We start from the raw sequence: 24,106 nt of genomic DNA on the forward strand, positions 1-24,106 counted from the left end.
ACGACTAAGAAAAAAGTTTTGTTTTGTTTTCTTCCCCTAATAGCAGTGAAGTTAGCTAACTATTTGTCTACGTAGGATCAATTCTTTGGCTTTAAGGTAGATCAAGGATCCATGTATTTGGTTTTGTTTTAACACTCGATCTTAAACCTCCCATCCAAAGTATTTGAAAACAAAAGACTACTTAATTAAGCATCATAGCAGATACAATGCACCCCAGTCCAACAGAGTAAGAGAGATCATTATACAAGCCACTTAAATATTAGCATCTCTAATCAGCCAGAAAGTTGATTTGATTAACATAATGATCACTTCGGAACAACATGAACCACCAAGGTCTTTCTTTCCACGAGCTTAAATGTGCAAATATCTCCGCACTTGACTTGATTAGCACGTCTAAACTTTGCCCACCCTCCAGAAAGTTTAACTGAAGTGCATAAACGGACGACTTTTACTTTCCATTTCTGTCCCTTTGAACGTTTCACCAAATTGTAGGTGCCCTGAGTAAGATGCTTCCTACTGAAGTCTGCTGGAACTCTCTGCATGATTTTGAAGACCAAATTATTAAAAACACCAATCAGAGCAGAAATTGATTAAGGCTATATAGATGCAACTATATATGGATGCGCAGCTCAAGTTGATGGTATTAAAAGGCAGAGAGAGGTAATTGTGTCAAGATTCTATAACATGAATAATTTTGTCTAAACTAAGTCTAACATGTTGCTGGTTTCTTTGCAACTTAAACATTAATCAAAACAAAGTATAAGATTCACCGTTTACCAGACCATAACAGTAGTCCGGGATAGTAACTGTAAACGAAGGGAACTCTGAATTGGTGAATGCGGCAGCTTCCCCTTTGTTAATCTCTTTGAATTCACTGGACTGGCAACTCGGAATGTTTCCAACAGAAGCTTTACATACAAAAAGAAACATATTCATTTAGCTGTATAATGTATTGTATGAGTACAAAAATGAAAGATAGTCATAAGTTATTCCAGTAAGCAGTAGTACTAGTATGTACCAATTAGCAACATTGACAACATTATATACCTGAATCGTTAGCAAAAGCCAGATTTTCATCCTGTATTTCGGTATCAGGAAAATCGATCCTCTCAATATGATTCTTGTCAAATATCTGTATACTGAATTGCATACGTCCATCATATCTGACTATCAAGAGCTCACCGTCGCCAATGGAGTGATCTTCTAAAAACTCCCTCCAGCCTTCCTTCAGATAAATATTGGTTCCAATTTGATGTACTCTAATGTTCCATGCACAATGTGAAAAATATTTTATCTTCAAAAGTGCTAGCTCTAAAAGCTCATTCAATATATGCTTCTGAAACTCTTGTGGGATAATCTTCAAAAAAATATGAAAAGGGAAAAGTAAAAACTTCAGATCATTTCATATTTCCATTGATGATAATCTTCATCAAAGCACATCAGTTATTGACTTAATGTTAAGTTAGTCATATAGCAAGCTACAAGCAGCTAGCAGTCAACAACACTACCGGAAATGAAGGTTCAATAATCAAGGTATGTAACAAGCAGTATTTACATTGCATTACATAAGCATATGTGGTAGTGTTAAACTTTTGTTCTTCTAATGAGATAGCCCATCCCATAAACTTAGTTACTTGTTCGAACAGGCAAAAACTAATTAGATCTAGTGAGTTGTTACCAACTCAGTCTTCATTTAGCCTTTAAATTGAAGAAGCACACTTGTAAAGATCAGAAAGAGCTAACTTGATTCATTTTCAGTTTCATATTCCCATTTTGCAGAGAAACAATTGCAAACACCAAATATGCAACAACAAAATAACACAGAACGAGAGAGAGAGAGAGAGAGACAGAGAGTACCAAAATCTCATTGCTGATTCCAGGAGATAACAGTGTGCAGAAGGTTGCCATTGTTTCCAGCTGGAGCTTCTCTAATCAACTAGATGTGCAAAAAAGAAATGAGAAAAAATAATATTGTGATGCTTCTCACTTCTCAGAGGCTTAAGGTTTCATCTTCCCATTGAAAATGTGGATACTTGTACTAGTTCTTTGGTTATTATTATAGGACAAAAGAGAAGTAGAGAATAGATACAACATGAAAGGCTTATAAATAAACTTGTACTACTCACTGGAGGCCAAATCAGCAAACCCATAAATACCTTTTCTTTTACACAGTGCGAAATATTAATTGATCACAACTACTGCCCTGCATGTTACTGAATTCAGATACTTAATTGTTTGGTTTTTCTTTTCCTGGTAAATCATTCAAGTGCTTTTCTGATGATCAGAGGCACCATGATTCAAGTCTGAGTAGTCATAATCAAACTGTGCTGTTATTTATATGTATAAACCAGAAACTATAAGGCATGGGTAGTCCATGTGAGACATATGACAGATTTACCATATGAGTTTGAAATTGAGAGAATTTGACAATAATATTGCAAAATGAAATATAGTTCCCCATCGGAAGATATAAATCAGCCTAGTATTTTTTTTTTTTTTTTCCATGACAATGATGGAGCCTAGCAAAACTACTGAGATGCATATCTCAGCAAAAGATTCATAACTAATCTGTATGTGTATGTGTGTAAAGAGTGATCAGACTTCAATTGGTCATTGTCAACTATTAAATAGCCCTTTTTAGAACGGTATTCAAAGCAAATTTCAATTCCATGGCTATAAAGAGAATTGAGATTGTATTATCAACAAGTTAAACCACATGATAAAATAATAAAGCTGAGATGATGACCTTAATTTTATCAATGAATTTGATCTTGTTCTAGTCATAACATAATCCAGAGAGCTGAAAAGAAAATGGGGATTTGAAGCTCACTTTTCTTTGGACTGATGGCCTTTATTGGCATTTCTTGTTTTGTGGCTCAACAAAGACATGAAAGTGCAGGATTATTCTTTGCTATGATGTCTTCGACTCTTAGGTAACTTGCATGTGTGAAGACTACAGTTCGAATTGCCTAGTAAATGTTTGATAAAACTCCTAGGACCAAGGAAAAGGATTTTTTTGTTTTTGTTTTTGTTTTCATGAGAATTCTAAAATGTGCAAATACAAAGTAATCTCAGAGCTTAATTTTAACCCTCCCATCTAAAGCATTTGAAAACAAATACCCTACTTCTTAATTAAACATCACAGCAAACACAATGCAAACCAGTCCAACAGATTAAGAGTTCATTATACAAGCCACTTAAATACTAGCATCTCTAATCAGCCAGAAAGTTGATTTGATTAACATACTGATCACTTCGGAACAACGTGAACCACCAAGGTCTTTCTTTCCACGAGCTTAAATGTGCAAATATCTCCGCACTTGATTTGATTAGCACGTCTAAACTCTGCCCACCCTCCAGAAAGTTTAACTGAAGTACAAGAACGGACGACTTTCACTTTCCATTTTTGTCCCTTTGAATTTTTCACCACAATGCTATAGTAGCCCTGAGGAAGATGTTTCTTACTGAAGTCTGTTGGAACTGACTGCATGGTTTTGAAGCCAAAATTTTAAACAACACCAATCAGAGCAAGAAATGATCAAGGATTCAAGACTACATAGTATACATGGATTGCGCAGCTCAAGTTGATGGTAATAAAGGCAGAGAGTTAACTGTGCGTAGAATCTATAACACGAATAATAATGTCAAAACTAAGTCTAACATGTTTGTTTCCTGGTTTCTTTGCAGGTTAAATATTAAAGCGAATAACGTATAAGATTAGCTTGCTTACCACATTATACAAGTGATTCAGCATAATACTTGCAAAAGAAGGGAACCCAGAATTATGCGATGTAGCAGCTTCCTCTTCTATTTCCTCTTCTTTAATCTCTACCAGTTCAGTGGACTGGCAACTTCGAATGTTTTCAACAGCAGCTTTACATACAAAAAAGAAAAATAAGTACTGACATGAGGTTATTTCCAGTAGGCAACATGTAATTAGCAACATTTTAACCATCTACCTGAATGGTTGTACTTTCTTGCTCTTCCCCGAGGTCTTTTCGTATTGTCAGCCCCTGTGGATTTTTTCAGAAAATTGTTTCTCATGCATCCTGTCTCGTCAAAGATATCTATTGTAAAATGCATAGCTCTCTCATACCTAAATACTAAAAACTCATAATCGCCCAAGGAGTTATCTTTTATAAACTTCTGCCATCCATCCTTTAAATATATATCCCCTTCTATTTGACTCACTTGAACAATCCATGAACATTTTGAAGAACCCCTCAACTCCAAAGTTGTCGTTTCAGAAAGTTCATTTAACATGTGTCTTCGGAACTTGGGTGGGATTCTCTACAAAAGTCAAGAACAGAAAACGGAAACTAAAAGTTCAGATCATGCAATTGATAGAGGATAGGCAGTAGCAAATAGCAAACATGACCATACAGAATGTGTGGAACTGTGGATTAGGCCTAAATTAAGACACACTCACAATTAAGTGTTACTTTGCACATTAAGCGACAAACTATACAGTTCTTGTAGCACCTCTGAATTCTACTTAACATAAGGAAAACAAACTGTCCAATAACTTAGCCAATATCAGTTAACCCATTCCAAGACTATTAAACCCACAAACAAGAATATGAAGCCACATCCTTTTCTTCTAATATTTTCTGCCTCAGATATTTTTATTGTGTGTTTATATATATTCAACCAAAGAAATGTGAAACAAGTTTCTGAAGAGATTAATCGCAATCAAGACACGAGATCTTAGCATGGTTATATGTTCAGTACCCAAAAGAAAAACAAGAGAGGATGCTAACTAAACAAACCAGTTTTTCCTTTTTCACCCAAACACATGAACAAAAACTGTAAATTTGTACGGATGGAACATTTTGGGTCAGATTGATGGCCTCCTAAATCCTAATATAACCGCATACATCTTAAGAGAAACACCAAGACATATACATGCTGATATGATCACGTTTACAAGAACCCTGTTTGCAGTGACTCCACAAGACCACAACATTCAAAATAAAATGGCAGAAATTGAAGACATGGTGTAGAAGGGCTTGAAATTACCAGATCATCAGTGTTAAACCCAGTTATGATAATCTTGAAGAAGGTAGGCTCCTTGGATGCTCTCCTCTGCATTTTGGCCAACTAATGCCTCTCTAGAATTGGGCAGCAAAGACAGAAATGCTGAAAGACTTAAACTTTCACTCAATTGGACAGAAGTAAAGAGGAGTTGTACACAATTATAAAAGCTTAGTACTGCAAATCAACGGTCCAGATTGAAATGAATGTGAGTCACCCTTTTAGGTTTGAGCCAAACAAGCTCATCAGAGAAGTTGAGAAAGTAGTGAAATACTGCAGAGAAAAAAAAAAAGAAAGACTGGCACTACAATTGCTTGCTTGTTCTAGTAGCCAACAACTGTATATTTCAGAGCATTAACACCATCAATAACTATGAAGTCAGAGAAATGTAAATTCAACACTCTGTGTCAGTCCAATTTCAAACTCTAGAGTACGTGCACCTATTATTTACAACTCATGAGAGATAAAATGAGAGTGGATTTTTCTTAAGCACCACATATTTAGTTAATCATAATTTGCCATTTTCAATTTGGAGTACAATATATGTACAAATCAATAGAAAGTAAGAGCTGTGCTCATTCAGACTGCAAGTGATAAATCTCCACAAAATCCAAGAAAAGAAAATAAAGGAGACATAAAATTAAAATAATCACTCTTTGGTTTCTCCTCTCTGCAGTTGTTTTATACAAGCATTATGTACAGGAAATTATTAAACTAAGAATGCAGCAATACTCATCACTATAAAACATGCAGTTTTGCAGTGTTTTCCTCTCCGGCCATCTTGGAAATATTGATATGAAAAAAAGCAGTTGCAAACCATCCAAACTATTAGGATTAGGAACCATAAGCAAAACCTTATTAGCATGATCCAATATTCATATTGCAAAACCATAAAAATGAGATCAATTATCAAAGAACATAAGTTTTGATTCTTAGACAATAATGAGTCAGCAAGCATATTTCTTGACCAGGAAAATAAACGAGGGGTAGCACTACCACGTAATATACCAACAGTAGCAGAAAAGGTTGCGGATGGATTGTTTGAGATGCATTATTGGTAGTGGCACAGTGATGACTCAATATCTAAAGGTAGATAATGATAATTTTACTTCTCAATTGTACCAATTATCACTGTCACTGTGTTTGATAATTTTTTTTTTCCCTCATTTTACAACTTGTACTCTATATTTAAGGTAAAGCATTGGTAATTTGCAAGGGTTACCTTGTTTTCAAAAGTTCAAAAAAAAAAGAAAGGAGATCCAGAAAGTGTTGCCGATGTTCAAAAGTTATTAAACAATGTAGTTTAGATCGTCCAAAAAAAAAAAAGTAGTTTAGATCATGTCTAAACTGCAACGGCAACAAGCTAAACCGCGATTTCCATTCTTGAGTAAAACTACAGGAATCGAGCAGCTTCACACCCGCTGCAAAAGCAATAGGAAGTTTGAAAATTTATCACAATTTTACCAATTACCAGCTATTGTAGTTCAAGCAAAGATTTATCAGTCGGCAGATTGCAGAACAGAATTCAACAACACATCTCATCCAGGGCCATTCGATTACAATATTTCATGGACCTAAGGAAAAAGATTAAAAAAGAAACTAATTGATACCAAACAAGATAACTCGACCAAAACCTTCAAGTCCATGGCTCAACTGTTGATGCCTTGATCATCAGATATGAACATAGATCAAAAAGGTTGTCTAACAAGATATTCTTATACTTCAAGGCTAAAATATGATGCTATGCAACACACAGATGGCATGTGAGAGCAAATGAGAAAATTCATTCCAAGAAAGAAAAGATAACAATAAAAATAGAGCATTAGTAGAAGATGACATCCTTGATCAGCTACAACTTCAGACAACTTCAGTTTTGAGAACCAACAGGTTCTGTTGGAGGGGCTGATCCATCTCCTTCTACATTCCTGTCACCAGTCCTTTCAGCATCGGAAGCTGACGACTGGTCTGCATATCCATTGGTAGGTGGCTGTGACTGCTGATCTGGCTGATGCTGTGACTCCCCATTGGCAGAAGGGTCTGGCTGAGCATACCCACCTTGTCCATATGATGCTGCCTGAGATGCTGCAGAAGCATCTTCGGCTGGCTGCTGCTCTCCATAACTTTGTTGGTAATATCCAGCTTGAGTGTGTGGTTGGCCTGTGCTGCTCGGATGAGACCAATACCCAGACTGTGGGTTATCCGTTGGCTGGCCATAAGGAGGTGCATATGCAGATGATGGCTGAGTCGTTTGTGCAGAAGAGCTGCCATCTAGGCCTGATGACACTGCTGGCGGCCCATATCCAGGAGTTCCATATTGTTGCTGATCAGATGCTGGAGCCTGACTAGAGATGTTATGTCCATAGTGTGGTGGCTGCTGACCATAACTCTGATCATAACTTGGAGGTTGCTGAGCGTAACTCTGATCATAACTTGGTGGCTGCTGAGCGTAACCCTGATCGTAACTTGGTGGCTGCTGAGCATAACCCTGAGATGTCTGATTGTAGTAGGCAGGATTTGGGGGAGCTGACCCCATTGGTGGTTGTTGTCCATAATAATTGTATCCACTGCTATCCTGAGGTGGCTGAGATGGTACCTGGTTTGACTGATCCCAACTTGCTACCTGGGCCGGATAGTTACCATAGTATGAGGTAGGTGCCGTGGGTGTACCATAACCTCCGGGCTGTGTGTACCCATAATGAGGCTGCTGTTGCTGAATTGGAGGTTGTCCAGGCGGGGCCCAATTACCAGAAGGGGGATAGGAGGGTTGATGCATATAGCTATTGGTACCAGATGCGTTTAATAAACGCTTCTGCAGGAAGTGATACAAAATATGTTGAGCAACCATCCAGAAATGACAAGGGATATAAGAATACAAACATAAAAACATACTAAAAGAAGAGGGAAATTTAGAACATGATGGAAAGAATAAAATGAATCCACCAAATACCCTTCCAATCCCTAAACCAGAAAGTTTCTTTAAAACAGCTTGTATTTTTTCTTCTAAGATTTCATAGCAGTTCCAATTGCATTGCTAATTTCAAATAAACACATAACGCTAATACATTCTTCTCTTCCAGTAAAAGGGAAGGCTACCCTATTTTAATTTTTTTCCTGAAACTGACCCGAAACAAAGCTTTCCAAACTATCTTTTCTGACCATAACAAAGTACCGTGTACAAAGAAGGTTTGGGACCCTGAAACTACTGCTTTAGGAATTTTACCCAAATGACACAAACGTTAGTGGTCAACCTTTTACTACACAAAAAACCTTTTTTTAAGCTCTGCATATTTCTCACTCAAATTAGTTCTTGAAGAGTAACTAAAGACCCCCTTTTTTTCCTGGTCCAAAAGAATGCAAGCAAATGTACTAACACTTGCTGGTTTATGTACAAATTTGAAATTGTTTTAGACCAAGACAGGAATGCAGAAGAAGACCAGATGAAAGCTGAGATGTGATCCCAATATTCTGCACAAGAGATTACCTATATAATTCATTTCTCTAGGCATATTATTTTATTTATTTCACGAAGTTCACAAAATCATTATTGAACTAAAAGGAACAGAAAAGAAAAAACATTGGGTCAAAAAAGCTACGTATGATGACTCACCCCACTGATAACTTCATTCACCAATTCTTTGGCTGCCTCAATTTGCTCTTGCCCTCCATTTATATATACTGATCTCTCAGTTGATGTATCACCAGGAGGAAGGTGCAATGGTACAATCTGAAAATACAATTTAAGTAAGATAAAAGTACATGTGAACAAAATGCGTGCAAGGATTTTTCCCTGTATATGCTCTTTGTAAAGCTGTAATGTTTTGTTAGATTTTCAATGCAAGATAAATAAAGGCATATGCTGCCAAAGGGTCCTGAGTTCAGACTTCCACAGTCGCAGAACATAGTAAACTGGGCGCTTAAACAAAACAACTGGTTCCCAGTTATATAGATTGCCCCACTAACTCGATTGCTCTTTTCAGAACCATTAGTGATATCGAATTCTAATAACACAATAGCCTCTTCACATCCGTACATTATGTGAGCTCCTAATTCTTGCAGCCTATTAAAACTATCCAACCAAAAGTAGCACCATTGCAAATATGACCCAAGTGTTGTCAAAAGTATCTTTATAGTTTTCATAACGTAGGCAGATTACATAAATAATACGTGTCACCAATAACCAATGGATTTAAGAGAATACACAAGCGGCAGTTCATAATATCACAAAATACAAGTCCCAATAATGTATTTTAAATTTTAATCCCTTAAAATACCAACCTGAATGCGAGCTCCTGACTTGGCTTGCATATTCCTGATAGTCTCACCCCCCTTGCCAATAATCAAAGCAACCTACAAGAATCATTAGCGCCAACTTCAACCATTAGCATCAGCCTCAACATAGTGAAGAAGAGAGAGAGAGAGAGAGAGAGAGAGAGAGAGAGAGAGAGAGAGAGGGGGGGGAGGGTGTTCCTACCTTATTGTTTGGAACTTTCATGACAAACTGTTCCCCTCCAGCCTGCATTGAGTTAAATCCCTGATTTGTAGGTGGAGCAGCGCCCCCTGCATCTGCCTGTAAAACATAAAAATCAGATTATTTTAAGAAAGAAAGAAATTTTTCGAAGCATAAAATATCAAGAAACTTTAGGCTGTAATAAAAAAAAAAAGACAAAAACATAATTTTACCTCTGCTATTACATCATTGATAAGTTGTTCTGCTCTACTAATCTGTTCAGATGTACCCGTCAACTCCACATCTCTCGTTAGAGAATTAGGATTAGCTTCTGAATCCCTGGTTATCTGGATTTTTGCCCCAGACTGTAATTGTAGTTGTCTTATCGTTTCTCCTTGCTTCCCAATAATTACACCAACCTGTAAGATGGAATAACAGGAGACAATTTTAGTATTTCATAAAAAACCATATGGGTATTATACCACGAACAAGTCAGAAGAGCTGCAAGAAAACAAGAGGTACCTTTCCATTTGGAATATCTATTTTCTTGCTGGTGCCTGAACCATAAGAGTGTCCTGTTTGTGCAGTGAACACTGAAATAACGTGTTAGTTGGGAAACCAAAGACTAGAAAATGGTTTCATGCAGTTCTATCTAATAAGGATCGAAATATTGATCTATAAACATAACACAAAGCATCTGAAATTATCAAAGACACCTGGATTTAAACTAATGCATTAAGAGAAATCACCAGAAACATTATCTTAGCTACTAAATGAAATAAAATAAAAAAGTTAAACAGCTCCTTCCTCAAAATTATACTGCTGAAGAGAATCGAGCACAATGTGTTCTGTTTCCTTTTTTTTCTTTTCCTCTTTATTGAAAAGTAAACAAAAGAGCTTACTGATTCTATTAACTCCTAAAAAGCTAGCAGTCAAGCATTGAAAGACTTCATACTTCAAAAAATTGAGGATCATAAAATTGAGACACGGTGCTGCACTTCTCTTCAGCCATTCACTTAACACATTCCCCTATTCGTTGCCCAGATACTTTAGCCCTCTTTCAAATACTGTTATCGGCACTACTACCAACAGTAAGTAGCCAGCCAACGCTCTTCGAAAGCATGAGCTTTCAAGCAGCTGGCTTAAGCTTTAGGATCCTAAGTCTCAATCCATTCGCTAACTATCTACTAAAATCCCAAAAACGAAAGCATCAATGACTAAGGAGCCGCATTGTTTCCGGTACTCATTCCCATTCTACTCAAAACCTAAAATCTCCATAAATCTTGAGCTAGAGTCAGCTCTAATTTTCTCTTCTTATTCAGCTTTCAATTTCAATTCGGAGGTAAAAAAATAGCGAAAATCAATCACAAGAGATGAAACTACAAAACCCTAGAAACGCAGGGTTGAATTGGGAGAGTGACAGAGCACCAACCAGGGTAGGCGGGAGCGGAGTAGACGGGGTTGGGCTGGAACGACGACTCGTCGTCGACTCGGGGGCGCTTCGACTCGGCATTGGTGACGAGCCGGGCGGCGATTTCCTGAGCTTTCTGCTTCGCGAGTAGGATACTCATGTCTTCCAGCTTCCGCTTTGCACTGTCGCCGGCGGCGGTCTCCGGCCGTCGATCTTTCTCTTCCGTCATCTCTCGCCGGCGGAATTGGAAGAGAGAGAAAGAGAGAGAGGAGCTCTGAGCGAAGAGAGAGAGAAGAAAGAGAAGGAGGGGAGGAAAAGAGTTGGTGGAAGATTACATAGGGCTCTTGATTTGATTGAATGTTAAAAAATCGGACTCCAATACGGCACCGTTTAGGTTGTTCTATGGAGATTGATTTGCTACAAGAATTTGGAGATCCAATAACACAATTGACCCAGGTGAATTGAGTTCGGAGGTAGGTAGGGTGCTCTCATATAGGGATGGCAATAATCTCCAGCGGGTAGGGTATCTACGGGTATTCGACCTTAACGGGAAAGGCGGGTAGAGTACCCACAGGTATTTGACCTTAACGGGGAAGATATACGGGTATAAACGGGTAACGGGGATGGGGATCCCTAGTATTCGGATTCTTAAATCTGGTACGGGGCGGGTATGGTATTTTGATATTTGTCCCCATCCTCATCCATTAAGGATGAAAATATTATTATATATAATTATATAATTTATTATATCATATATATTTATATATAATTTATAAATAAATATTTATGTAAAAAAATTTATGATTCTCTGAATAAACATTTAATGGACCTTCCTTTTTATTATATATTTTTATTCTCTTAATGAAATTTACCGGTATTGTTCTGATTTAACTAAGACTTGTATTTATTTTTATTGGATTGAAACATGAAACTTATTTACTTTGGTATTTGATTTTAATTTCATACTTTTATATAATTGTATTTTGTATTTTAAAAAAAATTAATTTAATACATAATTATTAACGGGTACGGGTACGGATATGGAAACGTAATCCTCAAAGGGTACGGGTACGGGGAATTCCCATTATCTAATTATGGGTACGGGAACATGTACGGGGATGAGAAATGTAAGAAGGTATGGGTACGGTATTTTGATCCCCGTACCCTACCCTACCCATTGCCATCCCTACTCTCATAGCGACTTGACATGAACTATATTTTCTCTTCTTCTATCTTTAGGAAAATTCTGATCATATAACATAATAATATATAGCAAACTACATATATATACCTACATTCATGATTCATATCTCATAACATAATACTATATATATAGCTATTGTTTGAGGTAGTAGTATGTCATTTTCTCTATATTATATTAAAGATTAATTTAAGTTTACCCTCTTCAAGTTTGGGTCTAACATCATGTTAGTCCGTGTCATTTCAATTTAATCAGTTTAGTTTGTAATTTCATCACTCGTGTCCAAGTTTAAGGGTGTTACTGATTAATTTGAAACCACAAGGACTAATATGATGTTCGATCTAAACCTCATGGAGGTAACTTAAATTTAGTCCTTATATTAATTACAATGTTTTCAAAAACTTTTTCAATTGCTTTCCTTGAATTTGGAAGTTATCGGAAAATTGTATGGGAAAGATAACATAACTAATTTCCATTCCGCGAACCAAACAAGACCTAAGACCATTGCAGTAAGTTCTTGTTGAGATTGGAATTGGTGTTCGACGAAGTCTTTAGAGTAGGGTGCTTTCATGGCGTTGTTGAGACAAATTTATACATTACTGACGTGCTCCGAAACCGGCGTGCAACAATTAAGAACCCTTTTTGACAATCGTAGTATAAGGAAAATAAGGTTCGATCAATCCAGGGACTTTAGGGTGCTCCTGCGGGAACAAAACTAGAACAAATTAGTACCTAATTAAAGAGTTATTTACTAAATATTTACACCAATTACATTTACATGATTTAAGGGGTTGTTTACTAACATTCCTATGAAAGCAATAAAGACAAGATATTACAATTGATCGACTTCCACACTTTCAAAATCAGATTTCAGAAAACATAAGTATAACCCGATGAACGTTAATCACACAATCGAGTTATCACCAAAGAGAAACATAGAAGGGTTCTAAATACAAGCCTACGAGGTCATGCATTTAATCGATTCTTCTAAATAGTCATCCAAGCTAGTACATTTGAACTTAGAACATTTTACATGTTGTTGCTATCAATATTACAAGTATCTGTCTACATACATGCAAATCATTAAGTAAAAGAACGAACCCTAACATGTAAAGAGTTTACGTAAAACGCTTAACCATCACATGCAAAACATGCTCTCAACCATACTGGATACGGCCTCCACTACTGGTGATCTATACTTACCTACGAGGCTTAATATAAATCATAGCATTACTGACCTGCATAATCAACAATATAAATAAAACAAAAACATGCTTTCAACGATTCACTAAGGCAATTAACTCAATCATATAACATCATCAGAACACTGAAATCATAACTATTATTAACTAAAAATTAACGTAGTTCTCAACAAAGATTCCATCCAATTCTAAATATAAAACACATAGTTCTAAATCGAAAATTAAAATCAGAATAAGATAGCCGAAAAGTTCTAGACATAAGATTACATTTTTCAATGATCTTGATGGCCAATCGTAGAACTTGAGGTCGTGCAAGGTTGTGCTAGGGCTTCAATACTCCCTAGAATGTCCGAGGCAACATGGGTTTCTCTTCTTCTTTTTCTAGGGACTCACGGCAATGAGAGAGACTAAGAGAACTTTTCTTAATTTCTAGAGTGTAGTAAGTGATGCTGAAAACGTTGCTCTTTGCTCCTTTATATAGTGGTCTGACCGAACCCTAGCTCTTCTCCTAGCCCTTGATTATTTTCTTATCCAACGGTGGTGAATTATTGCTCAAAATCTCGATTTAAAAACTCCCCATAAATCTCTGGAATATCTTGTGCAATAATACTTCACATAAGGCTTGAATAAGGACCAAGTATGTTTTTTTGTTCTCCAAAGGAAATCTTAGCAATGAAGAACCTTCCTTCTTCTGCCACCAACACCAATCAAGTCCTTGACAAAAATCCTTGATTTTCCTTCCTTCTTTAGTGCGCAATTAGGGTTCCTGTAAGAGAAGTAAAATCAAATAAATAAGGCAGGGATAATCATAATTAATATGATGAAATTAAAGGAAAAAATCTCCCTTAATTTCTGATTTATTTAGCACATAAAAATCCCTTGATCACGACAAAATCCCTAAGGATTTGCCGTCCCTTTTATACACATCCAAAACATAAATCCTTTTCCAAATTGGATTAGGGTTCCTGACTCCTCATGGTTTCTCTGTCTCATAAGGAAAGAAAGTTTCTTAAACAATTTAGGAAAGTCAGAATAGGAAAGATTCATAGATAGTAAGTTTCCTAAATCAAAATAAGAAAGTTTCTTAAAAGGAAATAGGCAAGTTTCCTAAACGACTTATCCTTTGATTTTGCGACTTAATGAGACTCCTTTCTGCACCAGGAATCCTCCTTTGATTAGGATTTCTCTTAATTCTTGCGTTTTAGCCTTCTTTTGTGTAAAACTACCTCTTTTGACCTACAACACATAAACAAGCTAGAAATGGCATTATTAAGAAAATAACGAAGCTAATAGGGTCGTAAATACATTAAAAAAATAGCATAAAATGCGTTTATCAATTACTTATCATTTGATATTCGAATATACATCTCAAAATTTGTCCAACTAAATCATTTAAGGTGGCACATTATGATGGTTAGGAAATGTAGTGTAGGTTAATCCCACTAAATCATTTAAGGTGGCACATTAGCATATGCATCTATCATACCTTGTTGAGTATGACTTTCCAAATCCACTTATTAGCCTTGCATTTCGAAAATTTGGTTTCTAGCATGCTATTTTCAATGACTAAGGGTAGTTTAGTTCACATGTTAAAGCATACTTGTCTCTCGGTATCTCCTTGTTAGAGCTGGAATTTTAAGTCATAAACCATATTGTTCACCTCTAAAGTAACCATGTCATGTTAGGTTACCCTAACTTATTATTTGCTTCCCGGAATCCCCTATGGAGGGGGTCTCTTAAGGGTCGGACACATGAGGAATATACTCCACCTCCTCAATGACAGCGCCACCAAAACTTTCACCAAGGCGTAGGGCACAATGACTTTCAAAGTTTAGTTTTTTTTCACTTTCTTAGGACTTGAACCCGAGACACCAAGCTTCCAAGGGTGAATGTTCTCCATCTTTGGTTTGTTCTTGGAACCAGCTGGTCATCCTACATTGTGCTTCTTAGCCAGGGACCCTTTCAGCTTCCTATCCACATGAGGGAGAACCATTTCTTATACTTAGTTAGTTTAGTGTTACTTCAATTTTTGAGAAATCAATACACAAACTGTCACACCCCAATTTTTGAAGAAATAATTTTCAAAAATTTGAACATGATAAATCTAAAAAATAACCCAAAACCTGCTCATTAACTTCAAAAACTAAACTCAAAGGCTGTAAATATAAATTTCAATATAAACTCAACACTGAGTCAAATATTACATCTCTTTGTTTACATCAACTTCAAATGTCAAATAAAATGAAAACACTCACCTTGAGCTTAATACAGTCTGCCAAAATATATATAATAATAAAAAGTTCGACATTTAAAAACTCACTATGCCTCCACCTTACCTCTGCTGATCATCACCTGCAGGTCTAACCCCTACACCATGAATTGGTGCATCGGGTTGTAAAACAACGTACAAACCCGGTAAGCTAAAAAGTCCATATGAGTAATTCCCAAAATACTAACTCAACACATTTACAACAACCATCATTAACACATGAAACAATAGAAAAATAATCGATAATTTTACATGAAGGTTGTGCACACACTCACCCCAAAATGAAACACATATCCAAACTCTTATAAATAAACATGTATCCATGAGTCCCAGATACATATAATGTACCTCCTATGACCTACAACAAAACACATGTACCCATAAGTCTCAGATACCTATAAGGTATCTCCCATGACATACATCGACAGACAGACTAGAGCTTTATCCTAACCATAACCAATCACCTGACCAAAGGCTTGGTTCCTGGTTTGACTGTCTAAACAACATTTCACAACAGGATAATAACATCTTCAACAACCCAATGAACACATCATAATAATATATCATTTCACATAGATATATATATACATATATATATGCACACACATAGATTTTCTCACAAGAATAATCTACCAAGAACCAATAATGTTATGGTCACAAAACCTTAAAAATAATCATTTAAATACAAAAACTTCTTTTATCTTACCTATGAGCCGTTGGCGATTAAACTCATATATTTTAAAACAACAAAACATTTTCTTTTAAGCCATCATCATCATCAAAATGACCATAAATAAAATTGGTCCCAATGTGAACCTTGGTGGGGTTTACTCACTTAAGAATAATCTTGCTACATCTTCACACACACAAGCGCCAAGCTCAATACCAACTCCACAAGTTACCTAATTAACACATTTGTTAACCTTTAGTAACTACTCAAACCAAAAGATTATTGCAACCTTAACTAAACCTTAGCTTGAAGGTTGCCCAAAGGAGGACAATCCTTCCTCCAAGACCTCCCAAGGTCGTCGGACACTCAACAACTTGTCCACGCTGTCTCTAAGTTCAGATTTTCATAGTTCACAACCTCCTAAATATCTATGATTAACATAGTACCTAATATGCATTATCTAATTATCACTTAGCCTTATCACACATCAACACACTCACAATGACACAAACTAGCTAACACAACAACTAAACCTCCCCACACTGCCCGACGCGACGATGATGACTCAGCCCCACGCGCCATTCCACCAACTTCAAAATTTGGGGAAACTTACAACACAAAACTTGTAGATTGAAGCAAGGAGAGCAACTTTAATACCTGGGGTTTAGCTTAGTTCGACCATAATTTGGTTTGGAACGCCACCACAAACTCAAGCCCCAAATGTGCAAATTCGGGGTTCAAAACTCAATTTCGTGTTTCAATCTATGCCTAGCCACAAAGAGAAGAAGAAAAGAACCAACACACACCTAAAGTCGCTCCTCGTCGCCGTCATAAGCAACGATTTCAATCATGGCAGCGCTGCTGACTTTAAACCGAAGGATGTCGTCTACGGCTTAACCACTGTGCAACACCGCCCTAGACTTGGAGGCGGTGGTCCTGCCAACCCGACGAGACCGGTGGTATCCCGATTAGTGGTCGGACGGCTGAGTTCTATGCTGGTGAAGGTTCGGCGTCGGTGAGCTCGGGAGGAGAGGAGAGAGAAACTTTTCTCTCCAACTGATTTGGGTTCTAGGGTCAGTGAATAAATTCCTATTTATACACCTCCCGAAAATAGAAACCAAACTTCAACTGATTATAATTTCCACATACGATGTCTGATTCACACGTGCCGCATGTCCATGGATTCGTATCGTCGAGCACTACAAGTTTCATGAATAAAGTTTTCGAAAATATCTTACGGATAAGAAAGTCAATTTTTGGCCACTTAAAAATGAAGCACCTTAATATTTTACTCTCGAAACTTCAACTTCGCACATACGAATACGAATTTCCACAAAATAATCCTTCGTTAATTTCAGAAATATTATAAGGAAATTGATAGAAAAAATTCGGGTTACTACACAAACATTGAAAATAACATCTCTAAGAATCACGACTTCTAAAGGTTTTGTGGATTTTAGCCTTGTAAAAAGGTAGATTTTGCATGTTTCTTTAGATTTGAGTTCGCGGTAATTTAGTTAGGTTGAGTTTCACCGGATCCCTTGGGTATACCACCCTACGTTTTCCTATAACAAAAGTTGACTTCCTATACTTGGGGGCAGGGGCGGAGCCAGGATTTGAACTTATGAGGGGTCCGTATATAAAATATCGATTATACAACCGATTACAATAATATAATATAAGATAAAAACGCAATAATATAAACCAACGGTCAATTAAAACAAAATTCATATAAGTAATGAGTACTCAAACATAATCAATCAAAACATAAACGATATGTATTTCTCACTTGCTACAAACTAATAAAAACAAATAATGTGTCACGAAGTAGCCTAAGTAGTACCATAAGCCCCGATATAGGGACGAAGCCGTGAAAACTGAAAAGCTATAAATGCTAATGATTGTGAGGAATTATTACTAATTATTATTTTAGTTGTAAATTGAATACTACCCTTGTTGTTTGTTCATAATATATGATGATCACGTGTGTAATGCATGAGTAGGAGGGGTGTAAACTCTCTTAACAGTACTTGAACTTGGTCTTTAATGGGGGTTCAATAGCAATAACATACATATGTCATTAGTTTAGTTAATAAAATACCTATACATATATGTATCTATAGAAAAGCCAAAGGGGTTCGGATCCCGTGAGGCCGGAGTGTAGCTCCGCCTCTGCTTGGGGGTATGCAATATCACACACAATTGCACATCATATAAGTTTGGTGTGGCCATACCAACAACAAATAAATCTTTGTTATCTTTTATCTCCATTCCATCATAATCTAACACAAGACTCTGTCATTATAAATGATCAATGTAAATAAACGAACATGTGTGGCTTTTGGCCTTATTTACCACATTTGTTGTATGTGGCATTTTGGTGATAATTGTAGTAGTGATTGTTGGTAGTTTAGGTTGTTTACTTTTGTAACTTATTGTACACCTCATGTGTTATGCAACTATAAAAAAAAAACCCTAATTAGTCAATAAAGAAAAGAAATGATATATGAGATGGTTGAGAGAGAAAAGATCGAGTAGCATACAAAATTTATGCTGCTGCTGCTGCTTACCTACAGTTTGCTCATTGACATGGTGGCCGCTGGTGAGAGAGGAGGTGTTGTGTGTGCAGTGTGAGAACGCTGGTGAGAGGAGGTGCTAGCTAGTTTGTGCAGAGAGAGAGGTTGTGTTAATGTCTACAGTTGGTATTGGTCTTAATTAACTTATTGAAGGTTGTGTTAAACTAGCTAGTTTGTGCAGAGAGAGAGGTTGTGTTAATGTCTACAGTTGGTATTGGTCTTAATTAACTTATTGAATGAGATCTACAATAACTGGCTACATCTCTAATTCTTAAATTCTACTATTGTATTCATTCACTGACCTTCTTTCTCGCACCCCCACAGAGCGTGTATGCACGCACCATTAGCTGGTACATGAACATATTCAATCACAAACAAGTAGCAACTCCAACATAAATGTTTATCATTATTTATGGCTTATGAGGATGATCTTGAGGCATGTCATCATGTGGTTATGAAGATGGAGTTTTATATTTATCGGCTCCTTCTTCATAGTCTAGAGAGAGTTGTCGAAGCATACCAACAGGTTTATGAGCGATAGGTTCTTGGTTATGACATTATAGAGCAACACTTTTTGATTCTTGGATACATGCAACGTTCTAAACGTTTGCATCTCATTTTTACATGACCGAGCTTTTTAGATTTCTTACAGTATATGTGTCTTTGCCTTATCCACCTAGTCTAGTGTACCCAAAGCCTCGTTATTAGTTCATTATGCTGGTTGTCGTGACAAATATAATGAAATACGAACATAAAAGAGGTATGTATAGTTTATTATTTATTTTCATAAAAAATGAGCATAGTTTTTAGTTTTTGATTGGCGGAATACAAACTAAGGTCATTATCACTCTTTATTCAAATTATTGCTCAGCATTACTGCTCTTTATTCATAACATTTCTATAGTTTTCATATTAGTATCAGCTGCAAAACGTATCTTGAAATCATTAACAATAAAAGTTAATATTTTTGCATGTAGGTTCCTAAGTGTTGTTTTGCGTACAACAATAAGGGTTCACGCGGCTGAGAGTGTGTGGATAAGTGTAAAACAATAGGTTCCGAAGGATAAGACATTATAGAAATGTTGGAAGGTCTGTGCATTAAGTTTGGAGATAAAGCTCGATGGGAAGATATAGTTTATGTTGTTGCGTACCTCTTAGGTTTAGCCGCCTTAACTGATCCATGCACATACAAGAGAGATTCTCAATGGTAATTTTCTTATTTTAAACCCTTTAATTATCAGTTTAAGAATTTAATTTGAAATTAATTGCATTTATTTATGTTGATAGTGTGACAACTGAGGAAAGAACATAAAATGGGTGTAAGTGATCTATGCATTACAGTGATAGAACTCATCATAGAGTTCTACACAGTCGAACACAGTTATCTTACACGGAGTGTGGTGAAAACACAGATATTGTTTCAACATTCATATTTTTTAAGTGTCATGAGATCAACATTGAAAAACTGTAGGCGTGGCTTAGGTACTTGCGTGCTGCTGGGACTTTTGATTTGTTAATATTGATAGATGTAACATTGAAATATTAACACATTTCTAAATTGCAGGTTTGGTAGAAAGAAAAATATCAGTAAACGTAGATATAGACATCCTTTGACGGAGCTTGTTGATGGCTACTATGCTCATCGTGTGGAATTCAATTCCTTCAAAGCTCGAGACAAGTTTTATAGAGAAGTGAAAACCCCTAATAAGGAAATTCCAATTCTGTTCACAAGCAAAAAACAATGTCTCAAATACTATGAGTTTATTAACCATATAGTATTTGTTGCACGCCAAATACTTGAGATGTTAGAGTCTCTGAAGTTATCAGTGAGAATGGAGGAGAAACATCTACATTCAAGGAAAAACGTCTTGATATGACTTTTACAAAAAAAAAAACCATTAAACTGTAAAAAGCAAAAGATAAATAAGACAAGGTTACATTGGACTTTTCAAAATTATCTGACCTTATTAGAATTTAAGATAACACCACATCATTGACTTAACAGAGCATTTGAAAGGAGATTAACGAAATAAACAATAAGATGAAAATTGGAGAGCTCAGAGAGTTTTTGAACGAAATTGAAACGACAGAGACTGAATGGATGATAGAGGCAAAGTCTAGGGACTAAACAAAATTTAACCTTTTCATGTTTATGGAAGAACCATGTCGGACATCTTTAACTGAAGATATTAGAACATATTGACTACTTGAGACTTGACACTCTATCTAATAAGGTATGTTTGTCTTTATCTAATTATATTTCTTTTTCAACACGCTTGATCGATCATCATTCTTCAATAATCTTTCTTATCTTTCTTAGGATTGCTAAATAAGACATGCTAATATGAACATATATAACATCATATTTTTTTATAAATTTGATGACAAAATTGATGTTATCCACTTGTTAAGTTGCGTAAACAACTTTCTACAATATCAAGTGATATTCAATTCATCATAGTGTTGAAATTATTGGTTCAATACTTACTAAAAACTAAAAATTGTTGTTTTAAGTCAATATATTTATCATCACCGAGGGTTCTTGTAAATATTACGTTGGATTTGAAAGTTTTACTAGATCATTAACGTAAAGTGCATATATTTTCTGAAGAAAATTTGTTGTTTTCGATTTAGACTCAAAAGACTACTACAATATCTTGATCCACGTAAATATATGGTTGTGTTATGGATCACAATTTACATAAACAATTACATCATGTGTTTTTTATTGACTGAATACACTAGAGTGCTTCTATGCGCACCTCAAACTTTAGTGTTTAAACCTTTCTTTTTTTCAAGGAAATAATTAATTTGTTAATTAACACGTATAAAATGACTAATGACAATTTAAGAAGCGAGAGTTATGACTGTAGAAGATGGATTTCACTTGAGCTTAAGGTGTTTACGTGATGCCAGCATGAATGACAAAATCTCAGGCGGGATCACCAATGATAAGTGATTTTTAAATATCGTTTGCAAATCTCATTAATAATAATATAAAAAAATGCATTTTTCACATATTAGACAATATTAACTAGTTCATTTGAGACTGTCTCAAATGTTTTGATGTTAGTTTGCCTGAAAAAATAGAGAAGGCCAGCGATAGTCATCAAAACAAAGAATAGAAAAATTGTTGTTTGCCACTAACAATTGTTGCTAGTTACCAAGTTATGTCATTTTTTTAACATCTCACTTCCCTGTTTAAATATCAATAACTTACCAATATTTGTTAGCGAAATGAAAGTTTGTATATCAAATAAACAAAAAGTAAACTTCCACTCAAAACTTCAATGAACACTATATATTAATTCAGTTTTATTGTTAACTTCAAATGAACACTATATGTCATTTACTTTTTTTCTCTAATATTTATACTAGAAAAATCACCCAATATAGTACAATCACTACCATGGATATATTAGATGGGGTGGAGTGGCATAAACATCTTTTGATAAAATCATCTCTCATAGATCTTGACACTGGTGGATTTTTTAAAGGTAGGTACAAGTGTTAATTTTGATTAAGAGATTATTATTTGTTGTAGTTTGTATTTAGTATTTTTTGTGTGGTTGTTTGTGGTAATTTATTGTTTGTGCTAGTTTATTGTTTGGAAAAAGGGAATGAGAAGCTCAAATATAAAGGCAAATTGATGGAAGAGATGAATGACTCAAAGTATGCGGAGTTTTTCTTCAATAATCGAACCATATTGGTCAATATTGAAGAGGCACTAGAACATTTTAACTTCAGAAGGCTTGAAAGTGTATCTGCTAGAAAAGTTTGTGTGCTCTTATTAATATTTATTTTCCTTTATTTTCCGCCTTTGCATCAAATTATATATACCTTATAATATCATGTTTTTTCCACATTTTTAATGAAAAAGTGGATTGTATCCACTGGTTGGGTTGCCCAAATGATGAATTTTTGTTTTATCAAGTTATATTGTCTTCGTAAAAAGCTCGGAATGATTGGTTCAATTTTGTCAAAGATTTAAATCCCTTGCTTGACAACAAATAATCACCATCTCGCCGGTGAGTTCTTGTAGATATTTCCTTGGGTTCGCAAAAAGTTTACTGACTGTAGCACGCAAAATGACTTCATTCGAGGATTTGGCTTCATCCGTTAAAAGATACTACTTTTCTTGTTTGGTTAGAATCAAAGATTTTTGATTAGTAGTGAAGGGTTGTACTGATTAACACAAAGACAATTGTAATATTCTGAGTGTGATAATATAAAACAACTTGTTTCTCTACTTCATACAATGTTGAGCAACACTCCTGTGGTGTTAGTCTATTAGACTTATATCATGTCATTTTTATCGATTAAATACACTAATAAAGAAAAAAAAACTTGTTTGCACATTAATTTAGCAATCTTCCAAATAATGTTGAATACACTAATAAGAAACAAACTACCATAATACTGATGTAGTCTATAGGCTTGAAGTATCATTACCAATAACAATATAAGTTTATGTAGGCATATCATTGACAAATCGTTCCATATGCAAATGTCCAAGTTTAGAGCTTACAAATGCTTTGAATGAATCATCACATAGACCAAACTTCTCGTAAGATTGTTTAAGATCACCATCTTTCGTGCAGCCACTGCAAACTTTCTCATGAGATGATGCAAGACTGTCATTTAATTCGTCTGTCTTTCCACCTTAAGTAAGAGCAAGGTGGTAGCAAGCAACTCTTGAGGTTTACTAGTGTCTATATCCTTAAATAATATCAGTGTAAATAATCCACCGAACAAATACTGCAGCCATGCATAATTAAACGAGATCCATGAAGATGGCTAAATGGGTCAAATTGGTGGATTTGAAGATCACTACTACGAATATGGTCTTTAATGACATTAATTTTATGACGTTTAGCCAAAAACGTCATTATATGGTTTTTCTATGACGTTTTCTGAAGCAAACGTCATAAATATGAATGTCGGCTTTCTTTTATGAAGTTTTTAACCGTCATTGTAGGTCTTGATTTTTAATGACGTTTATCGATCGATTGTCATAAATATTATGATGTTTTATAACCGTTATCATATATATATATATGGACTAATTTCAGTTTACCCCCATCAACTTTAGGTCGATCATCATGTTAGTCTTTTTTTTTCAATTTCATCAAAAACACCCCTCAACTCCCAATTTTCATTAGCTGCGCATGTCCAAACCTCCAATCTCCATCTAATTCCTCTGTCAAGTGATGACTTGATATCAAAAAGAAAGTCAAATTCTGAAAGTTACCTTTCAGACCATTTTTCTCCCATATCGNTACACATCTTCGTTCCC

At 35.7% G+C, this 24,106-nt stretch overlaps 3 protein-coding genes across 3 annotated transcripts; all 3 read right to left on the reverse strand.

The window, feature by feature from the left end:
• Nucleotides 1-305: 305 nt before the first annotated feature.
• Nucleotides 306-1,908, reverse strand: LOC101312519 (putative B3 domain-containing protein Os03g0621600-like). The gene is made up of 4 exons (XM_004292407.1): nt 1,858-1,908; nt 1,048-1,357; nt 778-908; nt 306-536 (listed from the first exon to the last, which is right to left on the reverse strand). The coding sequence occupies exons 1-4, from the start codon at nt 1,906-1,908 to the stop codon at nt 306-308; spliced, it is 723 nt and encodes a 240-aa protein (XP_004292455.1).
• A 315-nt stretch (nt 1,909-2,223) lies between these two features.
• On the reverse strand, nt 2,224-5,170 carry LOC101312504 (B3 domain-containing protein REM14-like). Its single transcript, XM_004290299.1, has 4 exons — nt 5,020-5,170; nt 3,960-4,290; nt 3,731-3,873; nt 2,224-3,484 (listed from the first exon to the last, which is right to left on the reverse strand). The coding sequence occupies exons 1-4, from the start codon at nt 5,089-5,091 to the stop codon at nt 3,251-3,253; spliced, it is 780 nt and encodes a 259-aa protein (XP_004290347.1). The 5' UTR covers nt 5,092-5,170; the 3' UTR covers nt 2,224-3,250.
• A 1,309-nt stretch (nt 5,171-6,479) lies between these two features.
• LOC101300491 lies at nt 6,480-11,161 on the reverse strand. Its single transcript, XM_004290258.1, has 7 exons — nt 10,914-11,161; nt 10,004-10,074; nt 9,715-9,900; nt 9,506-9,601; nt 9,310-9,381; nt 8,642-8,758; nt 6,480-7,843 (listed from the first exon to the last, which is right to left on the reverse strand). Exons 1-7 carry the CDS (start codon nt 11,119-11,121, stop codon nt 6,902-6,904), a joined length of 1,692 nt encoding a protein of 563 aa, XP_004290306.1. The 5' UTR covers nt 11,122-11,161; the 3' UTR covers nt 6,480-6,901.
• Between the last annotated feature and the right edge of the window lie 12,945 nt (nt 11,162-24,106).

The sequence above is a fragment of the Fragaria vesca genome, linkage group LG2, assembly GCF_000184155.1.
Source record: "Fragaria vesca subsp. vesca linkage group LG2, FraVesHawaii_1.0, whole genome shotgun sequence".
NCBI classification, from domain to species: domain Eukaryota; kingdom Viridiplantae; phylum Streptophyta; class Magnoliopsida; order Rosales; family Rosaceae; genus Fragaria; species Fragaria vesca.

Bases quoted from the DNA above. Each gene is read 5' to 3' on its own strand.
- LOC101312519 (XM_004292407.1), bottom strand. From the start codon at position 1,908: ATGGCAACCTTCTGCACACTGTTATCTCCTGGAATCAGCAATGAGATT. The intron at 909-1,047 runs GTATATAATGTT...TTGTATGTAAAG, and splicing joins GGCTTTTGCTAACGATTCAG to CTTCTGTTGGAAACATTCCG. The intron at 537-777 runs GTAAACGGTGAA...AAAATCATGCAG, and splicing joins CGGACTACTGTTATGGTCTG to AGAGTTCCAGCAGACTTCAG.
- LOC101300491 (XM_004290258.1), bottom strand. From the start codon at position 11,121: ATGACGGAAGAGAAAGATCGACGGCCGGAGACCGCCGCCGGCGACAGT. The intron at 8,759-9,309 runs GTTGGTATTTTA...TTGTATTTTCAG, and splicing joins AGTCAGGAGCTCGCATTCAG to ATTGTACCATTGCACCTTCC. The intron at 7,844-8,641 runs GTGAGTCATCAT...CACTTCCTGCAG, and splicing joins TGAATGAAGTTATCAGTGGG to AAGCGTTTATTAAACGCATC.
- LOC101312504 (XM_004290299.1), bottom strand. From the start codon at position 5,091: ATGCAGAGGAGAGCATCCAAGGAGCCTACCTTCTTCAAGATTATCATA. The intron at 3,874-3,959 runs GTAGATGGTTAA...TTGTATGTAAAG, and splicing joins AAGAAAGTACAACCATTCAG to CTGCTGTTGAAAACATTCGA. The intron at 3,485-3,730 runs GTAAGCAAGCTA...AAAACCATGCAG, and splicing joins TGAATCACTTGTATAATGTG to TCAGTTCCAACAGACTTCAG.